This window comes from Rhinolophus hipposideros, assembly GCF_964194185.1.
Source record: "Rhinolophus hipposideros genome assembly, chromosome: 8".
Lineage (NCBI taxonomy): Eukaryota > Metazoa > Chordata > Mammalia > Chiroptera > Rhinolophidae > Rhinolophus > Rhinolophus hipposideros.
Genome location: NC_138054.1, coordinates 70,591,723 through 70,619,160, shown reverse-complemented (window position 1 = coordinate 70,619,160; position 27,438 = coordinate 70,591,723). Strand labels below are relative to the sequence as shown.

Genomic DNA, 27,438 nt, shown 5'->3' with positions numbered 1-27,438 from the left:
AACAACGTACAGCTGTCCTTCACTTGACACAGTAGGTGCATTCTCCAAAAATGGAGTGTACATGGTGCATACCGTCCTGTGTGTTTATGTAGCAAGTGGAGTTAGAGTCTTGGCTCTGGTGATTATAAACAAGTTCTGCCTTCCTGTGGCGTTGTCTGGAGCCCCTGGCCACCACCCTGTAAATGCCAGCAGCACCCCGCTAGTCACCGTGATGGCCAGCCCCCAAGCAGCCCTGCGTGGACACACACCGATTCCCGCCCTCACAGCTCAGCAGTCGAGTAGGACAGACAGATGTGATCAGTAAGCAACCAGGTGATACGTTAGGCCGAGATAAGTACAATGAAGAAAACTAAGGCAGGGCACGGGGTTAAAGACCAGGCAGACATAGGGAGGGCCTCTCTGAAGAGGTGACATTTTGAGCAGAGAAGTGAGAAAGGAAGTCATGCAAATATGTGGGGGAAGAGGTTTCCAGAAGAGCATAGCCAATGAGAGGCTGGAGGTAGAAGCTGTGCTTGGCTTGGTCAGAATCAGTATGGCTGGGACAGCACGTAGGGGGTGAGGGGCCGAGAAGTTAGAGAGGAGGTCAGGTTAGAGCCTGGTGCTGTAGCGCTTTATCAGCTGCTACATGGGATGGAAGCCATCAGAAGGGTGTAAGGAGAGGGACAGAATCGGCCTTCTGAAAGGCTCACTTGTGCTGCTGTAGCAGGGCTGTGGGCTGGGAGGGGGCATGGAGGGAGATGGAGCAGGGAGGCCCGGAAGCGAGAGAAGGGGGCTCAGACAGGGTGGTCACAGAGAGAAGCTGTGTGAGAAGTGGTCCAAAGGATTAGCAGTAGATTGGACATGGGGTGTGGGACGGAGGAAGACAAGAAGTCACAGCCTGAACAACTCAGCCACCAAGAGCGACTCCATTTCCTTACGTCCTTTCCCACTTTAGGTCGCTTCACACCTTATCTGGCTTCTTTCTGAAACTGCTTCCCTGAGGATACTGGAGATAAAGGTGGTGGCCACAACTGATGGAAACTTCTTAGTTCTTATCTGACTTCTCAGGAGTATAGGAGGCTATTGATCACACCCACCTGTTGGGTACTTTCCCCCTCCTTCGCTTCCAAGGTGCACAATAAAAACAGGTAGAGAGCGACCTAAGAAGTCTAGCTCAGTAAACAACAGCTCTGCCCTGCGAGCTGTGTGCCAGCCAGCTCTAGGTGCTGAGGATACAGGAGCGAGCCCAGCCGAGTCCTGCCCGCAGGCAGCTTGCTGTCAAGTATTTCTGAACATAAGCCCAGCACGTAGGGGTGCCTAGGAGACACCTGTGCACAGAACAGAGGCTAATCAAGTAGGGGGACAGGAGGGAGGCTGAAAAAGGAGATGAAGCCCAGGGGTGGCAGCTGGAGTGTGGCCGTGCTGGGCTGGGAGCGAGGGCCCCTTCTGGTGCTGCATCCAGGACAGCTCACCAGATAAAGTATGATCCACATGAAATGGGCAAACTTCCTATCAATTCGGGAGTGGCCAGGAAGATGGGATAGGTGTGGGATGTGGGGTGAAGGTAGGGATGAGGGGGCTGGGGCCTGTCCTGAAGTGTTTGCAGAGCACCGGGGCCTTCTCACCTCTTGGAGCAGGGCCACCCCCTCTGGCTGTGTGGATACTTGCCTGGGAAGGCGCTCCTCCTGCATTGATCTCTGCCCCTTCCGTGACCTGGGCCTGTGTGGGGCTTCCTAAACACAGAGGTGGGCTTGCCTGGGCCCTGTGGTGTGCTGGGGGAGGCGCCAAGCTACCTCTAGCTTCATTGCACAAATACTCAATCTGCAAAGTCTAAACTTAGGCGAAGGAAGGAAGGAAATAAAGGAAGGAAGCCCCTTGGCTTCCTATGAGGGGAGGGAAGGAGCGGGTGGCTCAGGAAAGGACCTGGCCTGACCCTTCTTACTCCAGCTTCACTGGATGGACACGTGGGCACAGGGACTCTCTGTCTAGCTAGGTTTCCCCACCCCAGATGGGGGCTTGGCAGAGAAAGAGAATTCATAGTCTGCCTGTAGCAGCTGGTCTGGGAGAATGCTAGGTAGTTCTGGTCCCCTCCTCCATTCAAGACAGTAATGGCAAGTGGCTGGCTGGCTGGCTGCCTGGGGGTGGGGGGGTGGCGGAAGGTGCGGGGGTACCTATCCAGTGCACCTGGTGGTACAGCCCAGAGCTGCAGGAATTCTGTCTTGCCTCCTGGATGGGAGGGAGACCAGGCTGGTGGCAGAGATGGAGACGCAGGCGGAGGGGGCAAGAACGGCAGACATACAGGCCACGGTGGCTCCAGATCAGGAAGTTTATTGCTGACATGCAGGAAGAGTCCCCATGTAGTACAAAAATATGTCTTTATACAAACTTTTTTGTGATTTTTTGTTTTGTTTCTTTACAATTGGACTTCTCTCAGCGTGTGACACCCAGTGAGGGCAGACCCAACCTCCTCTCATTTCCTTTGCTAGAAATGTAATCAGACACGTGGGTTGACCTTGGAAGGGACCTCTGTCTGACAGGACTCTGCAGACCTGGAGAATATTGCTTTGAAAAGGAGGAGAAAGACCACACGTGGCAAGCAGGCCCGGAGGGTCTGGGTAGGCTGCTGGGCAAGGGGCCAGCTGAGCCCCTCACAGGAGGACAGTCACAGGGGCTGGGAGCCCTCGGCTGGACTGTATTTCTACTCCCTTAGGAGACTTCTTTTTGAAATAAATATAGAAAAGAGGGTGTCCCTCGACCCCACAGCACGAGACCCAGCTCTCAGCTGCCATGCATACAGCTGACAGAGGCAGAGCTTGGTGCTCAGGGGTGTGAAGTGCTGGGCTCAGGCGGGCTCCCTCAGACCCACTGAGGCAGAGGCACGAGGCGCCCAAGTGCTGGGATGAGGGCATGGGGAGGAAGGGGCATTGGGCGGCCCTGCTACTGCTGGCAAGAGGTGGCCCCATTTTTTCCAGATGGGGAAACTGAGGCACAAGGAGGTTTGGGAACTTGGCCCAAGTCACTCACAGTGAGTCAGCTTTTGGGGAAAGGGCAGCTCACACTGGGAAACAAGGTCACACAGACTTCGGTCACCTTCCCACTAGGGAGCAAGGACAGGCAGGAACAGCCTGAGGGCCCAGGGCTGCCTGGAGGGACACACTTGGCCTTGGCCTCTCCGAGGGGGTCTGGTGAGGAGGCCGGGGGAAGGTCTTTGCATGACACTGGGCAGGGCTAAGTCCAGTAAGGGAGAGTGAGTGGGAGGGCATTCTGGTGAGAACAGCATTTCTGGCAAGACGGGCATCCACTTCAAAATCTCGGCTCAAAAAGGGCAGCAGGGCTGTTCTCAGGCCAGACAGGGCCCCTAGTCTCTACAATTCTCCCCACGAACCCTGCAGGCCCCGGCCGGGCTCTGCTGGGAGAGGCAAGGGCAGGCGGCGAGATGCCCCCACAATTCTCTGAACACAGAGTGGGGTGTGGAGAGTGAGAAGGCATGCAAGCAGGGCCCACCTGTTCACGGCCAGCCCAGGGCACCCCTCCCCAGCCCGAGCACCAGGCACCCCTTTCACATCGATGTCAGCGTTACCTCAGTACCGCGGTGAGGGGTGGAGAAGGAAACCAGGGTTAACGCAAGTGTACAGCCCCTCAGAGAAGCTACTGAGATGGGAGAAAGAACCAAGCTGAGAAAGGCCTTCTATCACCAGAAACAAGGAGGGACTGGTAGGCTGGAGAGGGAGGGGCCGGCAAGAAGAGGCCTCTGAGTCAGGGGGTGAGGAAGGGGCCCATCTGTGCGCTGTGGGCTCCCTGCTGTCCAGCCAGGCTGGGGGCAGGGAGTGGCCACAGGCCGAGCCACCTAGAGATGGGGAGAGAAGTTGGTTTCAGTATAAAAATAAATATATTTGAATTCCGCTTAAGATGAGGTGAAGGTTTTCCAAAGCTTGGACTGAGGGGCCTGGGGTCAGAAAGGAGGAAGGCAAACTGACTGTGGGGTGGGCATTCATCTTGGGAGCCAGCAGCGAGCTGCACTTTCAGCTTATTTGGACTGTGGGGGGCAGCTGCCCAGGGCAGGGTGGCTGGGTGGACTCCCTTCTCCTCCCTCTCACTCAGGCCAGAGACAGCATGGTGAAGAGACAGAGGTAGATTAAAACGTCATGATTAAAAGCAGATTAGTTATCTAGGCTTCTCCGATTAAAAAACCAAACGATCAAGCAATCATTCCAAAAGGTAGCTTCGTGGTACCTCTGCTGACCCCATGTGTGACCTGGGCTGTCCCTGCCGGTCCCTGTGGCAGCCTGGGAGAGAGTTCAGCACTCCAGGGCCCGGCCCCGCAGCCTGGTGTTGGCTGGGAGCCAGGAAGAGGTGGCGGGTGGTGCTGGTGGCCCGGCCTCGGCTGCTATTTCCGCAGGCAGCGCTGTGCCAGGATGGCTGCGTCCAAGGGGTTCATGGGCTGTGCGTCGTGGCCCAGCCGGCGCACCAGTGGGGCACCGCCCAGCTGCCGCTTGGGCCCCCAGCTCCGCGCCTCGTGGATGGAGCTCTTCTCCTCTGCCAGCAGCAGCTGCTGCCGCATGTAGTTCTCAAACTCATACTGGGAGCACTCTTCCGTCACCTTGGCCTGGGAGGCCAGAGGGAGCGGGGCCGAGATGGAGAGAAGAGCAGGGCAGTGAGTGTCAGATGGCTTGGCTCGAGAGCACCCCCTCCCCAGGCACGACACCCTTGGGCCCGACCTAGCTGGGTGGTCCAGATCGGGGGGGGGGGGGGGCCCAGAAGCCCTCCAACCAACCTGGATGGCACCGTGCTGGCTGCCTTGGGTGTCTCTCCAGCGGAAGCCCAGACCTATGAGCTGAGCCCGATCCCTCCTTCCTAACTCACTGACTCTGGGAGAGGTTACACTACCTCAGAAGCCTGCTTCCTTGCCTATGAAGTGGGGCAGTAACCTCCCCTTGCAGAGGTTCTCGAGATCCCTGGGGGGTGCAATGCAGGTCAAGTATGAAAAGAAAAGAGAGGCCCGGAGCAGGGTGCTCAGCACTGGGCAACCCTGTTTCTGCCCCATGCTGAGCCCCCTCGAGCGGCCCAGGCAGACAGAACAAACTGAAGTGTAGGTCCTTGGGCTAATAGCAGAAGTTTGAGAAAGCAGGACTATGAAATCAGACTTGGGTTCAAGGCTGAGCTCCAATACTTGCAAGCTGTGTGACTTTGGGGAAATTACTTGACCTCTCTGAACCTATTTCCTCTTGTGAAATGAGGATAAGAACACAGGCCACAAGGATTGAACGAGATGTTCTGGGGTGAGCATTCCTTGAGAGCTTGTGATGATCACTCTTAGCTGCTGAACAGTCCTGGGAGGGGTGGGAGCTGGGGGGTAGGGCCTGGAACTCTCTCTTCTCAAGGGCCAGAAGACTCTGCTGTGGTCCCAGGCTGGTGCCTCCTGGTCCTACCTGCCCAGCGCTTGCTGTGGAACTCCAGGGTGGGCCAGAGAGGAAAGGTCCTTACAACAACCCTCCCAAGGGCTTGGCCAACCTATGCCCTCCAGGGGGCACCCTAAGATCACCCACTAGCTGCTGCCTAGAGCCCAGGTCTCTGTCCCCACCCTGGGCCCAGCACTTTCTCCAGTGCAGAGAACAGGGGAAGAGAGAAAACTGGGAGAAAATGAATCATCTGAAACATGAAAAGCAGGAAGGCTGAGAGAGAAACCTGTGAGTCAGAGGGGCAGAGAAAAGTGACTGTTTAAAGGGCCAACACACGGCAGAGTGTTGGGCAGGAAGAGGAAGCTGAGAGAGGGCCAGGGGGGCCACTGTAAGGGCTTGCTGCGATGGGGCCTCCCCCTCAGCGCCCCACGGCCCTCTTTCTCTCAGGCCACAGAACCGCCGACTGAGCCAGACACAAGGCAGGCCCCATGCAGCTCAGGGGAGGACTTAGGTCTCCTTTTTCCACTCCAAGAGCTGGGGACAAAGCTGAGAAGGCCCTGCCGCCTGCCCTGAGCTGCCACCTCTGCCCCTGCCCCACCTACCCTCCCTGAAGGCTGGTCCCTCAGGACTTGGGTAATGGCCTGTCTGCCCTTCCCAACTCACCTCCTGGGAGCTGTCTGCATTGCTCATTTGGTCATCGATGTCAGGGACCACTTGCAAAGGCCCGCTCAGAGATGACAGGGACTGCCTGCAGGGGAGGCAGACACTTCAGGGGGGCTGCAGGCGGCCCCCAGCCCCTGCTCCCCAGAAAGGCCGCTCCCCACTGCTTGAAGACTTGGCTGGAGTCAACAGACCTGAGCTTGTTCCCAGCTCAGCCCTTTCCTGACATGATCGACTCTGCTTCTCCGAGCCTCGGTTTTCTCATCCAATAATGGGGGACAATTTCTACCTTACTGGCTGTGGTAAGCACTCAGTGAGATCATGCCTATCCATCGTTGGCATTGGCTGAGAAGTAGGAGGTGCTTGACCCTGAGTGCTATGGGCACCCTCCGTATCTTTCCCATGGGGAAACCTGGACATCTCGGAGAAAAGGCCCAAGCTCAGGCTGCTTTTCCGGGTAGGATGGGCAGTGCCTACGGACAGGCAGAACCCAGCCCTGTGCCTGCCCACTTACCATGACGCAATGATGGCACTGAGGGCCTCCAGGACGTCGGCAGCAGCCAGGCGCTGCTGGGGGTCGAGGACCAACAGTTTCCGGATGAGACACACGGTGTTCTCAGAAACGCGTCCATCCCTGATGGGAGAGGGAGAAAATGAGGGCAAGGCCTCAGGCAGGCGGGCTGGTGCTGGGTCTCAGACCCAGGACTCTGGGCATCCCTCCCCTCCCCAGGGAGGCAGGACTCACTCAGGGATGGTGTACTCAGCAGCCTTGATCTTCCGGAAGAGCTCCTGCGGGATGCTGTCATAGAAGGGGAACTGGCCGTACAGCATGGTGAACAGCACCACACCCAGAGCCCACATGTCGCTCGGCTTGCCCCGGTACGGCCGGCCTGTGGGCACACAGATACGTGCACACTCAGCACAGGGCCAGGAGAGACAATGGCCTGGGACACCCGCAAGCTCACTGCTACCTGCCTGAAATCCTCCCCTCGGGACGCCCCCCTCCACCTTGCCACCCTCACTTCCGGTCACTCCAATCCCCTTCCTCCCAGAGTGAGCCACACGGGCTCATCCCTCCCCTGCTCCTCAGGCTGAGACCCAACTCCACAGGACGAAGCCCCACCTTGGCAGGACCCCCGAGGAGAGAAAGGATCATACAGCCCCACCTGTGGTGCATCTCCTCCTCAAAGCACCAGCTCTGTTCTGTCAGACTGCGAGCTCCTGGGTGCTGCGCCTGCTCTGACAGCCCCAGCACCCAGCAGAGAGGCTCAGAGTAGGTGGGCAACGTGAGTGTGGAACAAAGAGCTAACCCGCTCTGGCCAAGTCAGCCCCCACCCCCATCACTATTCCCTCGGAGCACAGGCTGTAAATATCCCCTTCTTTGTCTGTTTACTCTCCATCTCCCCCACTGGCAGGTAAGTTCTCAGATGCAGGAGCCTGTCTGCTTTGCTCACTGCTGAGCCCGGTGCCTAGCATGGACCCTCATATTTGCTAAATGAATGACTATCCAGTTTAGTAATGTCTCTGTGCTATTTCCCATATCTTTCACACAGAAGGGAGAGGCCATTTAACCAAACACCCACTTTGTGACAGCACTGGAAGAAACACTTTTATCTCATTAACTCTCCACTGCAGCACTATGAATTAGGTGTTTTCTCTTTTCCCAAAGAGTAAAATGAGGCCCGGGATGTAATTTGTCCAGGGTCACACAGCTGACTGCAAAAGCCCTGCTCTTCCCATTTCACAGTAATCCATCCATTCAGCCATTAGCAGCAGAGCTCCTCCCGCGTGCCAGCTGCTGCCTGACCTGCTCCCAACATAGAATATGAGAACACCACCAGGCTTCGAAAGGCCCTGCCTGCCCAGTCCCCAGGTTAGTGTCCTGGCTGGCTCTCCATGTGGAAGAGACGCTGCTGCACCGGGCAGCTCCCGGACAACTGTGATCCCTCCTCTGGGTCCCAAAGCTTCCTGGGTGGGGACGCTGGTTCTGAAGCGTTCAGCAGACCCACCGCAGGTCAAGCAGCTTTCGGGGTGGGAGTGTTGGCCTGCGCTTTCAGAAGGGACCACGGACCTCCCTCACTGAGCCTATTACTTCATCTCTAAAATGGGATGAGATGCCAACCTCACAGGGCTGCTGTGGGCGGTCAGCTTTGGCTCAGCTTTCCCCAAGGCTGCATGGCCCTTGCCCTTTCCAACCCCAATGCCAAAAAGCAGCTTGGGGGACCCTGTGCAGTTGACATTTTCTCCCAGATCCTGCTCCCCCAAGTGGGGTAACCAACACAGAATCCAAAGGGCCATTGCTCTCAGCTCTGTACGGCTCCTGTACCATCTGGAAAGTGGTCCCCCCAAGCATGGAGGGGCCGCTGCCAGCCTCAGCCAGTCTCTGCGGAAGGACCAGAACCTCTGCCCTGATGTGGAGGGGGATGAATGGCTCCCTCCAGCAGACGAGCTCTCAGAGGAGCTCTAAACCTTTCCCTGAGCTGTGGCTTCTGAGGGAACAGTGAACTTCAAGCTTTCCTTCTCATAATGATAACGCCAGCTAATGTTTACTGAGCCAGACACTAGGTTAAGGCCTTACTTAATCCCACAGGGACCTAATGAAGTGGGGGCCATTATCATCCCAGCTTTATAGATGAGAAAATTGAGGCTCTGAGACGTCAGTAACTTTTCCAAGGTTACAGTTATTAACCAGACTATTAAAAAAAAAGGCCACGACTGCCTTTTCACAGCTGCACACCTGAGGCCCAGGGTTGTGCTCTGGCACACAGAATAAATGAAGTAGCAGACCTGGGATCAGAACCCACGTGCAGGACTTGTACTTAAACATCCCACTGCATCCTCCTAACAATGTGGGGAGGCAGGGCTGTTTCCATGAGGCTGAGGCTCAGAGAATGGGGTTGAAGGTCAAGTTACATAGCTGGTTAATTAACAAGGCCAGAATGAGAGCCTGGGGGTCTGGTCTCCCAGTCTAGGTCTCTTTCTGGTGCAGTGGGTTCCTTTGTTTCATCCTGCAAGACTGCATGAGTCTGGAAGAACCAGAGAGGGGACCCTGGGCAGAGTAGGCAGTGACTGCACATGGAGGCCATCTTCGCCCGTGTTGCTAAGGTGGAGTCCTGACCAGAGCCAGCTCGCCCAACCCCAGGCCTGCATTCCTCAGACCTGGGCTGAGGGAGATCTGGTTCATGCTCCTGACTCCTGTCACCTGCAGGGATGCTTTGGGGACTCTCACGGAGGGTGTCCAGGTTGGGCTGGGGTGCACAGAGAGTTGGGGTGCAGCCCTGGTACTCAGATCCCTCCAACAGAGGTCGCGGTGACTCCAACCAAAACCCCCAGGCCTGGAGAGTGGCACCACTACCCTCTGCACAGGGGTAGCCCTGGGAGAGGCCTGGCAGTCCAGCCTCAGCTGGGGGAGGTCTCCAGGGGACCACAAATGCTGGTGGCAAGTTATAGTAGTCTGCTCCCCTGGGAAGGGGCTGGTTCTGCTACTGCAAGGAGGGGACCATTTGTGTGTGCTGGTACTAACACACCCTGGAGACTACCCTGAGACTTCCGCGTTGGAGGGATGGCAGCCGATATAAGTCCTTGGTCCCTGAAGGGATGAGGACGGAGGGACCCCAACTTGGTAAAGGATAAGCAGGAAAAGAAAGAAAACTTATGTTGAAACAAGAATCTGGGCTTGGGCAGGAGGCAGCCCTGGGTTTACTATTAGCTATGACTTTGGACAAGAGATTTGATCTCTCCGAGCCTTGGTCTTTTAATCTGTAAAAGAGGAACTTCGAGTATTTACCTCAGAGGGTAGTTATGTGATTTTAAACAGACAGTGCATGTTATGTGTTTGGCATAGTGCCTGGTACTTAGAAATATGATTGGGAGTTAATAATAACATAATTGACTTCTTTATTTTGTGTATTACCTGTGTCAGCTTATGATCCACAGAGGCAGGGATGTTTGTCTGCCTGTTACTGCTGGATCCAAAGTGTCTAGAACAGAGCCTAGACCTGGTAGGCCCTCGGTAGGTAAATAGCAGCGGAATGAATGAAGGAGCGAACGAATGAACATACAAAGGAAGTGATGTCTTCAAAATGTAAATCTCATCGTGGCACACGCAGTAAAGACCTGTTTGTTCAATGGCTTCCTTTTGCACTTGAAATAAAGGATGACGTTTCCCAGTGAGGCCTCAGTCAGGCCTTGTGTGTTCCGGCCCCTGCCCAACTTTCTGGCCTTGAACCAGGCTCACTTTCTGAGCAGCAGCCACAGGGGCCTTTGGCTGGGTCCTTAAATGTGCTGCACACCCTCTGCCTGATCACACCCCCAGTGTAGTCCTACTTGTCCTTACGATCTCAGCTCAAATGTCACTTCCTTGGGGAAGTCCTGCAAGTGCCCCATAGTCACACGCACAGAAAGCTTTCCTCCCAAGCACTAACCTCAGAGAGTAATTAAACATGCACTGGTGTGTCAAGTATGGTCTTCATCCTCTGTAAGACCCCAGTTTTGTACCTGAGGGGACAGTATTGGCTTGCGCCACCCCTGAGGCCCACAGATAGGGTTTGCTGAATGAACGAATGGCCGCAGTGTCTGGCTATGGGATGGCTTGGAGCCGCTGCCTGGCACACTGCACGTACCGCTGAGCACGTCTGGACTGATGTAGGCGGGACTCCCTCTCTGGTCCTTCAGCAGGTCCCCCTCGCTCACGAGATGCTTCCCGAGGCAGAAGTTGGTGATGGTTATCCGATGCGTCCTGGGAGGGAGAGGCACAGAGTGAATACGCCTTGGTGTCTGTCCCGACGGGTACCCCTGCGGCCCTCACCTCTTGTCCAGGGAGCAAAGGAATCATGCCCCATCCTGTCTGCTCCTCTGGCCCTCACTGCCTTCCTTCCCCACGGCTGTGGGGTGTGCCTGGTGCTGACACTCGCCAGTCACCCCTGGTTGCCACCTGCTGAGCTGTCTGGACAGGGACCTGAGTCATGCTGACCAGGTGAGGGTTTCAGAGGAGCTCCCACGGCTGAGCTCAACTCCCTCATTTACACATGAGGAAAAGGAGGGCCAGCCGAGCTTTGGAGCCCACCCTTGGGAGGCACTTTTGTCCCCTTTTGCTGATCCCTCTGGCCATCACCCTTGCCACTACCAATCCGCATTACTGACAGTACTGAAAGCTGATGTGTGCAGAGCACTTAGTAAGTGCAGGCCTTGGCTTCAGTGCTTGACGTGACTGTCTTCCTTCACCCCTCACAACAGCCCAGCAGGGAGACTCTCATCGCCCCATTTCACAGATGATACAACGAAGGTACAGAGAAGAGTCGGGACTTGCTCAGGGTTACGCAGCTAGTGAGCAGTGGAGCAGGATTCAACGCTGGGTCTGACCCCAGAGCTGCCCTCTGCACTGACAGTGGTTGGGTGCCCACTGTGTCCCTGGATAGTGCCCAGCCCCTAACTTTGCCTTCCTTTCCAGCAAAGCTGACTCTTCAGACTCTGCCCTGAACAAGAAAACCACAGACTGCCCCCATGTGAGAGTCATGGCCGAGAGCAGCTTTGCGCTCCAATCCCGCTGAGGAGGCTCAATGTGAGCAAAAGGAAGTGGCCCCGAGAGGGTGCCTCACATCACACCTCTGTACGTGGGGTGGGGTGGCCAGGCCCCCTCCAAGAGGCCCAGGAAAGTCAGTGAGGAGGGGTACCCCTCTACTCACACATGAGCAGGGGCCATTGCCCGGCTCCTGTGCCAGCTGGCTGGTAGAGAAGCCAGGGAGGATGGCAGGAAGGAAAGTCACACAAGGGACTTCAGGTCACCTCTCAAGGGTGGAGAGGAGGGTTAGCTCAGAAGCCTGGAGTATGTGAGGCTGAGGGTGGAATTCCCCAGAAGCTGCATCCAAGAGGCTCCCAGAGCCCTTCAGCTATCTCGGGGAATTCTGCTGGCATAGGGCTTGGTGCAAAACAAAGGCCAGTCTGTCCTCTGCATTCCAAATGGAAATGTTGACTCGCCTCTCCATACAGGCCTGCCCTGTCGGATGCCACAGAAATCTGACTGGTGGCCCCCAGGGCAGCTGGAGACCCAGAGTGAAGGCCAAGGGTCTCGGCCAAGGGTCTGGGCGCGTCAAGAGGTGGACTATTCCAGCTCCGACCTGCGCGTGTCACTGTCCTGAACGCGGGACTGCTCAGGCTTCTCATGCGCAAGGTCCCCACAGAGCAGAAGCACTGCATTTCCTCCGTCTGCTCAGAGATGGCCATTGCAGCTGGCAGTGCGTCTTGCAGGGGTTCTCTAAGGCTCGAGACACTGGGAGGAGGACCACTCAGGAGAGTCTGGTGGGCTTGGGAGTCACATTCCCAGGTACCAATCCCAGCTTTGCCACTTCCTGGCTGTGTGGTCTTGGGCATGTTATTAAACCTCTTGCTAAACCTTAATTTCCTTATCTGTAAAATGGGAAATATTAGCACCTAACTCCCAGGACTATGTTAGGATTTAACAAGGTAAGAGCTTAATCCCAGGGCCTAGTCACTGATTACTAACTGCTAGCTCAGATTAGCGTGTCATCCTCAGGTGGTGGGCAGAGGCTACGAACAGGAGACCCTGGGAAAGACACCATGTTTGAGGCAGCTGGAGAGAAGTGCTACATGGTGACCACAGGCCATGGAGCGCATGTGCCAGGGTGGCTAACCTTTCCACTCAACTCTGTGGCAGGACTTGCCAATCCTCTGTGTGTGTGGGGCAGGGTGGGGGGATGGGGTGGGCGGAGGAAAATGGGCTGAGACTGCAGGGCTGGACAGCAGGGCCCACTTGGCCTGCACTGCCCTGCCCTCCAAGGACCCTGGAGTCTCTCCCACAGGAAACCACACAGCTCCAAGACCTCCTGAAGCTTGGCGACATTCCCCTGCCCGCCACCACCGCCCAAGTTGGCCGGGTGGTGCACAGATCCTTGGGAGTCCAGACCCCCCAGGCTCGTCCTGCTAGGAGGGGGTGAGGGCAGCGAGGGATGAAGGGAGGGAGCTCTGTGTCAGCAGGATCTGCTCTGAGTGAGTCACTCTTTAGCTATGGCCCTTTGGGCTACCACAGTGTTTTTCTCCTTTTCTAGGAACTTGGTGTGCAACTTGCCTACCCAAAAAGAAAGGAGGAAGAAGAACGCAAAGCAAACCTCACATAACCCCAAAAGGGGATTTCAGATTTCAACCCCAGCCTTTTATCCAAAGCAGGGTGAACTTGTCACTGCAGCTGCCTTGCAAAACCTTCTCCCTGTTTCCTCCCCTGGGAGTGCTGTGTTCTGCTCTGAGGACTAGATGAAGGCCGCCAGCTTGTCCGCCTGCCTCTCCAGCTGGAGTTAGGGCCTGGTCTGACGGGCCGGAAGGAGCTGGCGCTCGTCCAGGCCGACCCTCAACTCTGAGGCCCGAGGCGAGACGGGTGTGCCCGCAGACACACGAAGAGTGGGCCCTGGCGCTCAGGGTGGGTGTCTCTGTACCACGGCATCCTGCCCCCTTCTAGAACATCCCTGACTCAAGAGAGAGGTGGCCAGAACCTCTGTCTGCTCCAACACAAAAGGGGATTATCCGATGAAAGGGGTGCAGCCCAGACGCAGGGTCTGAATGAGGGACTGGCGCTCTGCAACCCGAGGAAAACACACACGTACATATACACGCATACGCATGTACAGACACACACGCACGAGCTGCTGCAGCTACACGGCGTTACTGCAGAGAGGTGTGACCTCGACTACCTTCCCAGAACCTCAGGGGCCTGGAGAAGTGAGAGGCGGAAGCACACCCACCACAGTGACAGGGGCCTGGAGCCCTGACGGCACATTCTCGGATCAGCCCTCGAGATGCTTCCCGAGCCAATGAAAGGCTCTGTGAAAGACTGCAGAGGACATGCGCTCTGCGGCCACACGGACTTCTGTGCTCACAACATGCGCCCTCTCGCTGTGAGCAGTGAGCCTGAAGCCCAGAGTGGGATGGTGACTGACCCAGCATGCCACAGAGGGCCGGCGCTGCGCCTCCGACTCGGACAACCTGCCGTCAGGGCGGGGGTGGTCGGCGTTCTGTGACACCTGCCCTCCTTGAGAAACGCAGGGCTGGGGCTGGGGCGCTGCTGGGCCCCACCAGGGAGTCCTCATCAGTCACTCAGCGGGCCTCATCTCCAGCGGGAAGCGAGCGTACGAGCCCCGGCTGGTCTAGCAAGGGGGTGGGTGGGTGCGTGGACGTGGGGTCAAAGCCTGTGAGGCAGGAAGGTATGATCACCGCCCCTCTGACAGGTGAGGAAACGCAAGCTCAGAGAAGTGCTGGGTACCATCGCAGCTTCTCAGTACATGAATGAATTGGTCAATGAATAAATAATCCAACAAACTCCCGGGTCTCAAGAGTAATTAAGAGGCAGTGCTGGGCTGTGGGCCGCATCTGACCCCCAAGTCCTGCTCCTTCCGGCTTCCCTAACTGTCCTACTCAAGGGTTCAAGGGGTCAAGTATTGCCGTTTTCTTCCCTTTCTGCGGAGCACAAAAGGGTCAGGTTTCCATCACTTCACTTCTCAGGACGGCAAGTCTTTACTCACCCTGCACAAATTGGCTCAGACGGCGAGTCAATCCGTCGGCCCCCGGCACCTGTGCACACTGGTTTTCAGTGTGGTGCGTCTGATTTCTGGCCGGCGTCACATCACACGGGGAGTCTGGGGACAGGCTGAGCGTCCTCCCCTGGCACCTCAGGCCGGCACTGCAGGTGCCCCCACGCCCCTACCCAGAGGCCCTTCTCCCTACAGCTTCTTTTCCTGTGACTGCTGTGGCTTTGGCCATGGCCACTTCATAGGGACAGTGGCCCCTTCTGAGTGGGCGACCACATTATGGAACAAATCACCCACCACAGCACTTCTGCTGAGATTTATGCTGCCTGCCATTTGCAAGCCCTCCAACCTACTTCAACACCTGGAGGTGAGAGGGAGGAGAGGGCGAGAGAGGTCCAGGGAGAGGGGGCGAAGGGGGTGGGGCCCTTTCCAGCGCTGTGCTTCTTGGACTGTGGTGTACAGAGCGGACCCTCCTCCCGTCAGCCCTAGGCCCCTGCATGGTTGGTGTCCCTCTACTGCTGCCACAGGTCACCTGGAACGGGCCCAGACCCTCTGCCTGAGGGGGGTGATCGCTTGAGGTTGGGGCCTCCCATGATCTCCCTCTGCCACTGGCTCCAAGATTGAGGCACCACATGCTGGGCATGTTGGATGCTGACCACTCGTAGCTGTGTCCTGGTCTGGGAAGTCCCTTTAACCAACAGAAACTGCCTGGCCTAAAGCTATGTCCCACCCCATCTGGGACATTTGAAAGACCAGCTGTCTCTTGAGCTTTCCGGGCTGAGACCCTATCAGGGCAGCACACAGCTCAGCTTCTCCCTCTGCCCAGTCCTGTCCCTTTTCCCTGAGAGCTCTCCCCAGTAAACCTCCTGCATGCACATCTGAGTGCATCCTGGGAAACTGACCTATGACAGTTTCGCTCCTCTGTCATTTCTTCAGCTATCTGTCCATTTTTTATAGTCATTTACTGACCACTCACTAGGCATGAATGCACTGGGGGATCTCTGAAATCCTTCCCTGAGCTCTCTAAGGCCTGTAAGACTTTCCTTCCTAGCATGCACCATATTCCCATGTGGCAAAGACAGAAGCAGGCATCCCAGCCCCAGCCACCGGGGTTCCTGAGAGCGGTGGGCTGTTCTGAGTCAGACTCCCCATAGGGACACTGCAGGGCATGGGGCAGCTGCAGCATGGGGCCTGTCCCAACGCCAAGATCAGAAGTGGACCTTACCTCTTGTTGAGCACCATGTTCCCAAGCTTCAGGTCTCTGTGCACAATGTTTTTCTGGAAGACAACAGCACATGGTTTGTACCGGGAAGGTGAGGGGTGGCGTTGGGCCCTGCCTGGAAGATGTGGCTCTCCAGGTGTTTAGGAAGGCAGGAAAAAGCTCTGTGACATGTCTCCTTAGGCTCCACAGACAGACCAGGACCATTCTAAGGCCTCATCAGCCATGTGTATGATTATGTGAGCCCAGGCAATCTGCCTCACCCGGGGCAGTTTCCCAGCTCTTTGTCCCCTCAGGGCAGCAGCCAATAGGGAAAAGCAGTTCTTTTTCCACCTCCATCAAACATCCCATTGGAAAAAAACAAAAACAAAACACGAAGCATCTGCCTGGATCTGGGGTCAGAGATGAACTCTCATGTCTCTGGTGACCAAGCACTGCAGGATCGGACTGCAGAAACTGTGTGCCTGGAAGAGGCTCACCTAACCTGGACTTCGGGGTACCTGACACCCCCAATCCTAGCGAAAGCTCAGAGATGGGCTGTGGCCACCCACAGTGGATATTGCAGTCATCACTCAAGCCTGGAGACTCGGTTTTAGCCTCTCAACTGACAGGGAATCACTGCGCTGGGTTCTGCTCGGCTGCCTGTCCGGGCGCCCCCTCCCCAGGACCGTGGGCTGGGGTCTGCAGCACTGTGTCCGTATCACCTGGCCACTTTCCTTCTGGACACTTCCCACTGCAAAGCACCCCTGGGCGAGGGTGGGACAGAGCTGCTCCTGCTTTCTGAGGCGTGGGAAGGGGGGGACGCAGAGGGCAGAGCCTCACCTGGTGCAGGGCTTCCACCACGCGCACCACGTCGTAGAAGATGACCACGGTCTCCCGCTCGCTGAGCCTCTTCTCCTTGATGACGTAGTGCTGCAGGTTGATCAGGTCGGCAGTCTTGTCGCTGAAGTCATGGGCACAGAGGCAGTCGAGGACGAGGCAGATGCGCTTCTTCATTTTCTTAACCATTCGGCCGGATTCTGTGTCCTCAACGATTTCACAGGTGCGGTCCTGGGAGGCAAGGGGACGCATGGGGCTCGCTGTGGGCCTCGCAGGCCAGGCCAGGGCTCGGGGACTCTCCTCTGGGGCCGGCAAACACAACAACGAGAGAGCCTGGAACAAGCCTGCGTGTGCGTGGGCGGTGGAGGCCTGAGGCCTGGGCAGCACGGACTGTGGGGCCACATGCCAGGCCCAGCCAGGGCCTGAGGTTGAAGTACAACAGCTCAGGTGCAGGCTTCATGCTCCGATCCGCATGCGAAGGGTTCAGATAGGGGCTGGGCATTGAAAGCCAAAAGGGCCCCCGAGCCGGTGTCCAGGCAGTAAAACCAGGGCCCTTGCATCTCCCCACCCCGCCGGCGCTCCAGGGATTACAGCAATGACCACGGTACACTTCCTTCCAGTATCCAAAATGGTAGAAGTGAAGTGTTCTGTGTGTCCGAGATAACTGCTTTCACATGGGAGCAGGACTCCTGGGCAGCCACGTGACAGGGGTTAGGAGCACGGCTCTGGCGCCTGACAGCTGGGTTTCGGCCCAATTCCACCTTGTCCTAGCTGTGGGACCTGGGGCAGTTCACCCAACCTAAGTCTCTGGCTCATCATCTGTGAATGGGAGCTAGCAACCCTTCCCTCGCAGGTTCCTGAGAGAATAAGAACCCAGGCCAAACGCTGGTCCTGCCCTAGCCAGGGCTCAGTAGGTGGGCACTGCTACCAACACTGCCGTTGGGAGTTCTGGACCCATTTTCTTGCTGAAAAGGTATTGCAAGTAAGACAAAAAGAGGTACAACACGGGGACCTTTATCGAACCAGCTTGAGGAGGCCCTTGGTGTCATCGCCAGCAGGCTGACGGTTGGTCACCTCTGGGGAACTGAATACCCACATTTCTCCTTCAAAGCAGATCGCACCTCTTACTGTCTCGTCTCCAGGGGCCCAGCAGTGTCTGACACACAGATCACTCTAGAAATACTAATCACCTAGGTTCTCTCATCTAAACTTACACAAGCTGAGGCCGAGCTTTGAAGCTATCAGAAACAACGTACTAAGAAACCACCAAGTCAAGTTTGACTTCATATTGAAGGGAAACACTCTAATTTTCAGAGTTGTCTGATGATACTTTGGGTTGCCTCTAATTGCACACCTTAAAGACCTTGGTGTGATGTATGTTTGCGGGTGTGAGGCATTTTTATTTATTTTATTTCAGGAATCAAGCTGACAAGTTTTTACTGCCTGAAATAACACGAGAGTGCACCAGGGCAGCTCGGTGCTTTATACTCTTACTCTCGTTCATCTCCCCACCCACCTACGAGGTGGGCCTCATGGTCACTACCCACAGCTTACAGATGAGGAATCTGAGGCTTAGGGACCTGCAGTGACATGCCTGCGGTCACACAACCTAAATCCAGGACTGCTGGCTCCCTGACGCCATGCTGCTTTTCAAGTACGAGGTCCATCGAAGCAGTAGGGGGCCCTGGCCAGCACATCTGGCTGTGAGTCCTGCACAGGCTCTGCTGGGGGCCTGAGCAGGAGGCCTCCTGGGTATTTTGAACCTGCTTCTTCATTTCTGGAGACACAATTTCAGTTCTGCCCTGAGGAGGGCTCTTTTCAGGGTACAAGTTGCTAATTAGTAACTTTCCTAAGGGACCTGGAGCATCAGAGCACAGGGGCTCAGGGACGCTTGCTGAGCAAACTGAAACGCCTGGGCAGACACAAGGACTGTTGGTACCAAAACAACTGGCCCAAGTGCCCCTGCTTCCTCACTGCCCTTCCTTCCACCCTGGCCTGGCTAATTCCTGACAGCACAGTAGAAAGAGCCCGTGTGTCTTTAAATGACTTCCTGCTTTCCTCTTTTCTCAGAAAAGCGGCTCTTCAAAGGAAGGCTGTAAGATGCAAACTGTGCATTCCTGTTAGACTGTGGTCATCACAGCAGAGCACTGCAGCAGCTGGCCAGGCCCAGCCTGACCTCCAGTCCACCCAGCCCAGGCAGTCCCAGTGCACCCAGCACGCAGGGATGCCAGGGGGGGTCATGGGTGAGCTGCTCAAACTATAGGTGTGGACCCAGCGAGTACAGCGTGCGGTGAAGGGTCTGGGGGAGGAGGCCGCCACTCACCTGGAAGAGCCCGTGGTGGTGGACCACGCCGTCCTGCGTGTGGAGGAGGGAAAGCAGAGAGTACTCGGTGTGCAACAGCATCTTGCCTTGCCTCTCCTCCTGGCTTTCTAGTCCTTGGTCCCCCCTCTCTTCAAGGGTAAGGATCTTTAGGAAGGCACACATACATAAAAAAACAAAATAACAACCCAAAAAAACCTTACTTTACAAATCAGAATGACCAGAACAGGAAAAGCAGGGGGTTAACGTCTACCATGCAACACCTGCAGACACACGCACACATGCACATGTGAAAGAGTTTTCCTTAATGTGACGGCAATGTAATTTATGCACAAAGCTCTTTAAATCAGTTGTTCAGAGCGAGGCTATGTGAACTTGATGCTTCTCAGGAAGAAATGGTGCCACTCTTACTCACAAGTGGTGTAGGTGCGACAGTGGAGAGCGGGAAGAGCTGGGCTGGCAGGCCTGCCTGTGGGTCCCCAGTCTCCCACCCCACCCCCCTGCCTCACTTACCTTCAGCTGATAGAAGTCATCTGTGCCATCTTTCCTCGCCAAACACTGCACAATGCTTGGCACCGGTGAGTTACCCAGACGGGGACCTATGGCACAGAGAGTGGCTGGCTTACTGCTCAGCAGCGCTGTCTATCATGGCACCATGGCGCCGTGTGGTCTTTTGGCTAGCTCCTCTCTTTAGGGGGCAGCACAGTTCACATCCATTGAACTCACCCCCCAAAGACTCCTGGTGGAGAGTTCTCACGGGCCCCACTCCAAAAATGGAAAATTTATATGCACCTGCCTGAGGTACGCCTGGCTTTCATAGACACGTTTCTCAAAGACGGGGATTTTCAACAGTGGGTCAGGCTGGAATCTCTGAGGAGCATGTGCTAAAAAAGGAGCTCTCAACTGGCCCCTCTGAATCAGCAACTCCAGGGTGAGAACCAGGAAACTATAGCTCTAACAGGTTCCCCTGGCAGTCTGATATGGCCACCTGGCCCTGGTTCAAGTGGTGGCTTTTGGGAACTTCTGTATTTCTGGAGATGTATATTGCTAGTAATCTTGTGACAGTGCCCTGCCTGAGCTTTCAGAGCATAAATCAAGTACTGTCACTGCACTGCTAAAAATCTTTAACAGTGATCAACTTACCATGCAATTGAAACCCCTTTTTTGGCCTCCAAAGTCTTGCATGATTTGGTTCCTGTCCATCTTTCTAACTGATTATGTTTCCCCACCCGCCTCACCACACTGCAGCTACACTAGCTTCTTAATTCCTAAGACAGTAAGCCCTTTCCTGCCTCTGGGCTTTTGCACTTGCTGTTCCTTCTGTCTAGAACGCTTTTCCCCTGCTTTTCACACGGCTGCCTTCTTCTTGTCCTTGGGTGTCAGCGCAAATGGCACTTCCTCATACAGAACCTTCCTGGCTCTAGGCCCGTCTTACTCTCTCACATCATCTTGTTTACTTCCTTCAAGGCACTTACTGCCCCCAGCGATGACCTTGTGCAATGTTTACTCTGTTTCTTTTTGCAATTAGAATGCTAAATTCTGTGAGGGCAGGAACTTGTCTGTCTCATGCACGCTGCATCCCTAGTGAAGCACAGGCCTGGGAGAAGGCACCGGAACTACTTGCTGAATGACTGGAGTTGGAATGATCCTGTGCCCGTAAGTCCAAGAGGCTGGTCCCTAGCAAAGCTCACACACCGTCTCTGGCTGCTAGGACCGTCGGCCCTCAGAGCCCACCCCACCTGCAATCCTGAGCCTAAGCCTTCTGGACTTGCTGTCCCTCTCCCATCACTCAGAAAGGTGCTGCTGCTCCTCGGGACCGGTGGGAATACCCAATTCGACAGGGTTTCTGGGACACTTCTAGAAGAAGTGTCGGGGGGCTATACCAAATGCTTTGTGAAATTAATTGTGCCCTCCAAGAAAGGTCCAAGAAGTGCCTTGGATGATGGCCCTTGGATTCCAATGCAGCTTCCCGTGGTGACATCCTGGGGGGTACACATAGGATTCCCTGGAGGGAAGAGACAGTCTAGCTCTCAGCTAAGACTGACCCAAGGCTGATGTGGCTACAACAAAAATGAGAGCTTTTGGTACAGAATGACCTAAGGCTCTGGACCTTCCACAGGCATAAACAGACTGCAGTTAAAGTGACGAAGCTGGGCCAGGCTGAGGATTGGTCAGGACCCCACACGGGTGGGTATGACACTTCATTCTGCATGTTTGCAGGTAAGACTGTGCCCACCAGTGCGCCTGGCCCCTGCCCCCCAACACCCGCACCCCCCCGGCGATCAGAGGCTTACCCAGGATGAATGGTCCAGCTCTCTTCGCATTATTTCCGGAAATCCCACTTCCTAGAGCCTTTGCCCTGGCCGACGTTTCCCCAGCTCCTCTGTCTGATGCTCTCCGCTTCATTCTCAGCTCTAGATAAGACCGAAAAGAGCCCTTCTCATTGAGCAAGTCAGTGAGTTTCCTTACACTAACCCAGACTCCGAGTCTCGGGTGTGGGGATGCGTCACACAGCTGCTGCTGCTGTTCCCGCTGCCACTGCCACCTCCCCTCCCAGAGGAGCAATGAAGGTTCCTGGTGACAAAGAGCCACGGCTCCTTTACTTGGGATTAGTTAGGAACCCAAGGTAGGTGTAGCAGCGCGTAATGGCTACAGAGGTGGGCAGCTTGCCACAAAGGGGTCAAATGCAGAGAGGATGACACTTGGTGGAGATGTGGGGTCCCTGAGCGGACACCACAGAAATAGTCACCTGGAAGTTGCTGTTCCCAGAGTGAGGCCTTTCCTCCACATACCCACAGCCAAGTGGCCTGGGGTGATTTCTGGGTCCTACTCTACCCCCAAAGATCTGATCTCTGGGGTATGGGCCACGGGAACTGGCATGATGTACACGAAGCCCAGGGGATTCTTATGCCCGTGAAGTGTGAGCGTGGCTGCCCGAGCGTCTCCTCTCTACAACTCTCCTTGACTCTCAGGTCCTCTCAGATGGAAAACACCCCAAAGTTGTCAGGGGGGTTATTAACTTGTTTTCTCTTCCCTTTCCTTTATTTTCAAAATTTTCTTTAATTACTTTTAAGAAAAATATATACTGTGCATTCAGGAGCCAGTTAAAGGACACCAGTGGAGGTCGCGAGCACTTAGGATTCACCTGGTAATCTCCAGGGTTAAAACAAAAGGTGGACACAGGAGCCAGATTCTAGAAGACACTAATTTCTAGACATGGATTTTTAAAAACAGAGTCACTCCTTCCAGCTCTCTGCAGGTAACACCTCAGGAATGCCGTGTCCTAGAGGTGGGGTAAGGAAACAGGAGTATGAAGATGAGGGCAGACGGTCACAGGAATGCTCAGGAAAGGCTGGCTGCCCCATCCTGAGGGGACATCCTGGCCCGGCGTGGGGGAGAGGGCTCAGGGGAAACTTCCCTGAGGAGGTGATACTGGAATGGGCCAGGCAAGGGGGCCAGGCCATTCCAGGCAGAGGGACCTGGGTGAGCAAATGTACAGAGGTAAGAAATGGCACCTAAGCAGCCAACTTCAAGCAGTTTGTGTTGCTGGAGTGCATAGTACGAAATGGAGCGGAGAGAGGTGACCCAGAGAAGGGGTAAGGACCAGATCTAGGGGACCTGATGGGCACATAAGAAGCGAAAACTTGACCCTTCCACAGAGGGCTGGGGAACACTGAGCCCTAAACTTCTAGTTTTTTTTTCCTTCATACAAAAGTAATTGGCGTTCCCTGTGGAAGTAATAGAAAATATAGATATGCAAAAATAAGAAAACAGGTATTCCTGATCTCACCACCCAGATGTAATCACTTTTAACATTCAAGTCGACTTTCTTATTTGTGTGTTTGTATGTGTATATGCTTACACTTTTCATTATTACAAATACTTGGACCACTCTGTGATACCATTTTGTAAGCTTCCTTTTCTCCCACCTAAAATACACTATGAGGGTGAATTTTATGGCATGTGAAGTATATTTCAAAGCCGTAAAAAACAAACAAAGCACCATTAACATCTCTGTATGACAATATTCTGTAGCGTCACTGGAAATAGTTACAGTCTCCTTGGTAAGAATATATCATGATTTACTGGACCACACCCCTATTCATGGAAACCTAGATTCTTTCCATCTTTTAATATTTTTATTAATAATTACATACATATGCCTTGGCATACTCATCTCTCTTCCGTAGGGTAAATTCCAAGAAGTGGAACTACAGGGTCATTTTTAAAGGTGTTTGACATACACTGCCAGGCTGCTCTCAGGGAGCCTGGTCCGCAGAGGTGTGGGTGAGTAGGTCCCAGGACCTGCACCAGGAATATGCCCTTACTTTTAAAGACTGCCAAGTTGATGGGCAATGAAAAGTATATCATTGTTTAAATTCATAATTCCTTAGTTATTTGCGAGATTGGACTTGTTTCACATCCTTACTGGCTGTATGTATTATTTTTTTATAAATTTCCAGTTCGTATTCTTTCTCCATTTTTTACTACTTTGTGTGTATCGGTCTTACTGATTTTTAGAAACTCTTTTATATTAAGGCTATAACTGACATAGAATGTGGTTTTTCTTAATCTTTTAACTTTTTCAAATTAAAAAAAAAGGTTAAATGTTTATGTAATTAAATAGTTCTTTCATTTAGTTTGTTTTTGCTGTGATTCCTGGAAGGCTGGCCCCTACTCTGAGAACAGGTGTGTACGCACTCATTAGGTTAATCTCCACGATTTCCATTCTGGCCTTTATTATAAGCCCCAGGAGACTCCATGCGGTGAACTGGAAATTAGGAGAAGACAAGATGTACTTCTAGTCCGAGCCACCAGGCTTGCCTCCCATCAAGCCCCAGGATGAATGGTCAGCCCTCTGAGGAGCAGATCCATGACTTCACTCAGAGAGGAACTAGGACCATGATGCTCAGTAGGCCCTGACAGCTCCCAGATGGAGCAGAAGCCATGGTTAGGCTCAGCCAGGACTTCTGCCAAAGAAGCTCCTGCCGTAAGCAGATTCAAAGTCATTCACACAAAGCAGGGAAGAATAAAACTGTTTCTAGAAAAATCTTAAAAAGCTAGGCACTAATGTGTCTGGCTAACTTCCGTGTATCCTTCTCAACTGAAATATCACATCCTCAGAGAAGCCTTCCTTGCCATCCTCACCACCAGTGAGTCCCAGTTAGGCTCACTCGGTATCCTGTAATTTTCATCCACAGCAATTTCTGTATTTTTGTGATTATCTATTTACTGTTTGTGTGTTTATATCCTTAATATCCTTCCCTCACCACTAGACTAAAAATTCCACAATAAAAACCAAAACCCCAGTGCACCCCCAGAGCCCGGCCCAGCAGACACTTTATGAATGGGGCTGGACGCCTTCCCACAGTTGGTGATGGTTTTTATCAGGTCGGCTGGCTCCATGCCATTCTGGCCCTGTCCTCCTCCTTCCCTGGAGACCACTGAGGAGGCCTCATCATATCTGTGCAGACACAGCCCAGGTGCCTACACACACGCATGGTCTAGACAACAGTTTGCTGGGAGCAGCTGCAGCACAATGAGTGGGCTCCCCCTGACCCTGCCCACCCCACTCAAGATGCAGCTCAAGCAAATGGCATGGGAACTGCTCCAAAACGTAGGCAGACAGAAGGATGGGAGCAGACGGCAGGGAGAGGGAAAAGATGCTGCTGGTGGGGGGAGTGGTAGAAAGGCTGCTTCCCTTCCTGAATATTCCTTCATGCCACCCAGAGCTGGTGGAAGCAAAGGAAGCAGGATGAGGTGGCAGGCCTGGAAAAGCAGATGTTGCTGCTGCAGGCTCACTAGTGACGTGCGCAAAGACCCCTGGGGACAGACCCTCCTGTTCCCTGCTGCCCTGCTGAAGCACAGGGAGGATGCGACCCACTTTCAAATCCTCCTCATGTGTCCCCCTCCAGAGAAACACCTGCAAATGGTCCACAAAGGCGCCCATGGGGGAGGCCACTTAGAGAGATCCTGGCTGTACAGTAAAAGCTATGCTGTGGAAGCCCTAGCTACCCTGGTCTGAGAAGGACTTAGGGCCAGGCCCCTCCAGAGATACTGGTCCTCAGGCTGGTGTGAAGGCCCCTGGCCCAGCCCGCCTAAGAGGCAGCCATTGGCTGGTGTTTCCTGGGCCCATTGCTCAGCTCCCCCGGAACTCAGCAATCCTGGCTTAGGATTTAAATCCGGAGCTTTAAATCTCTCAACTATTCTGTGTGTTATCCCCTCAAGTCAGCGATGGTTCCCTTAAAATCTGGGCTCAACAGGAAGCTCAGTGAGGCAACAGTAGGAGTGAAGGGTGGAGGCCGGGAGGGAGGCACTGAAAGAGAACCCAGCCTGGAAGCCCTGCCTCCTACAGGCTGCACTCCTCATCCTGAAAGCAGAGGATCCATTGGGTTGGCCCAGCCTAGGTAGCCAGTTGTGGGCCTCAGCATGAGAGGGCCTCGGCTCCCCACAGCCACCATGGCTTGCCCAGAGGAGAGGCCTGCCATACCCTGTCAATTTGGGGGTGGGGTCGTGTCATGCGGGGTCTCTGGTTCTGCTCCCCACACAAGAACACAGGATATGGTGAGGCCAAAAAGGAACACCAATGGAGCCATGGATGGGGGTTCACACCACTATAGTCTCGCTGGCGGCTGGGTTGGAGACACAGGAAGCAGGAGCCACACCATGCACAATCTGCCGTCCGCTTCTCTGCCAACCTGCCAACCAACCAACCAACCAACCAACCAACCAACCAACCAACCAACAACCCCAATGCTAGCGTAGCCAAGGCAGTTATAACAGCTGATGGCCGTCTAATAACCGAGCCAGCACCTTTCCACGTGAGGCCGAGAGCCTGGAAATCGCTCTCTGGGACTCTGTCCCCACAGTCATGTCCCATCAAAGCTGCTGGGCCATGTGAGCCCATCTCCCCCACAAAGCAATGAAGTCCGGGCCATTAGCCACACACGAGTCTAAGGCCCTTGATGCCAAATCAAGGAGCATAGCGTGACAGAGTAGTACTGGATAGCTGGGCAGGGTAGAGCCGGGCAAGGCACCCTATGGCAGGGCACAGTTCAAAATGGTGGACACACCACCAACCCCAAAGGGAGGTGACCTGCAAAGAGATGGTCCTGAGGCCTCCCCAGCTCAGTTTGTCCTCTGCTCCGCCCAACCACAAAGGAGCTGAAGTTGCCCAAGGCACGGAGAGGCCCATCACTCACACCAGAAGCACCCCCACAGCCCCCCACACAGGCGCGCAGGTGCATGGCCTCCGGCAGCCGACTCTTAAACCGTGCAGAGCCAGAGTGATCCCAACCCCCACCAGCAGGAGGGGCAGCTGTGCGGCCTGCCCACATGTGCAGGAAGTTCTGCACTCAACTGCATCCTAGGCTTCTTGCTCTGGGTTCCTGGAGAGATGGGCGACCTTGTAAACCAAACCAGGGAAGGCGGAGTACAAGGGCAGTCCCTGCGAGGAGCAAACAGCAGACTGTGACCCAGGGCAGCACTTGCCGTGCGTGCATGTGTGACAGCAGCAGCTGGTAGCCACGATTTGTCAGCAGCTTCTTTCTGTGCTCCTGCTAAGAGCCAAAGGACTCTGTCTACACTGCTGGATCAGGCTGAGCCGAAGGCATCAATATTCAAGCTGTGCCTGTCAGCAGCCCTTACCCTACCCCCATGTTTCCTGGCTCTGTCAAAATAAACCATAACAAACAAATAAGCAGAAAGTTCCTGAGCTGTGCAGGCTTCTGGACTTCACCTGTGGCGGCATCTCTTGAAGGCAGAGCCTCTGTGAGCTGGCACCTGGAAGTGAGCACAGAGCTCCCACCCACTCCTGGCCTCAATCCTATTTGCCACATGTTATGGGGCTGTGTGCCAGACCTGCAGCAGATCCCAGGAGGGAGGCGGAAAACGTCTCTGCCCACAGGACATTAACACAGGAGAGTAACGTGTCTCGGTCTTTTTCCTGTCATAGCAAAGAGAAACACTTGTATAGCACTTGGGGTTGCGAGGACTGGGGGCCCTCCGGCTGAAGGGATCACCATTTTGATCTATATCACACACTGGTAGGGGACCTCTGAGTGAGCCAGGCCTGGATTCAAAGCCTGGCACCATCACTTAGTAGTGATGGACAAGTTACTTAGTCTATCTGCAAAGTGGTGCACAGTACCTACCCTCCAAGGTTGGTCTAAGGACAGAGTGAGACAGCCCACACAACAGGCCCAGCGGAGTACCTACTGGCGCTGTAAGCATTTGATGAATTGTGCTACTGTTAGCTTAGACACAGTAGCTTTGGATTCCTTCTGCCCAAGGAGAAAGGGACAGTTAGGCACTGAGTTAGGGAGGTGGAGAGCAGGAGGACAACTAGATTAAAGGCTTAAGACACCTTGAACCTGCTGTCTGCTCGCCTGAGACTACAGGCCAGGCGGCCTGATGGCCAGCCTGAGTGACATGCTCAACTTGGTGTGGGGAGGACAGGAGGCCCGGGAGTGGGCCGAGCTGCTGAGGAGCAGACGGTTGTAGTGCCAG

The 27,438-nt window shown here is 54.7% G+C and overlaps 1 protein-coding gene across 1 annotated transcript in view; it reads right to left on the bottom strand.

The window, feature by feature from the left end:
* Positions 1-2,286: 2,286 nt before the first annotated feature.
* Positions 2,287-27,438, bottom strand: part of STK40 (serine/threonine kinase 40) — a 38,538-nt gene continuing 13,386 nt past the window's right edge. The window contains exons 2-11 of the mRNA XM_081054889.1: positions 21,225-21,344; positions 19,444-19,529; positions 18,934-19,077; positions 16,614-16,841; positions 15,798-15,850; positions 10,661-10,776; positions 6,784-6,928; positions 6,553-6,672; positions 6,042-6,126; positions 2,287-4,585 (exon numbers count right to left, since the gene is read on the bottom strand). Coding sequence (XP_080911015.1) covers positions 4,367-4,585; positions 6,042-6,126; positions 6,553-6,672; positions 6,784-6,928; positions 10,661-10,776; positions 15,798-15,850; positions 16,614-16,841; positions 18,934-19,077; positions 19,444-19,529; positions 21,225-21,336 — 1,308 coding nt within the window. The 5' untranslated portion in view covers positions 21,337-21,344 and the 3' untranslated portion in view covers positions 2,287-4,366. The remainder of the gene's footprint in view (positions 4,586-6,041; positions 6,127-6,552; positions 6,673-6,783; positions 6,929-10,660; positions 10,777-15,797; positions 15,851-16,613; positions 16,842-18,933; positions 19,078-19,443; positions 19,530-21,224; positions 21,345-27,438) is intronic.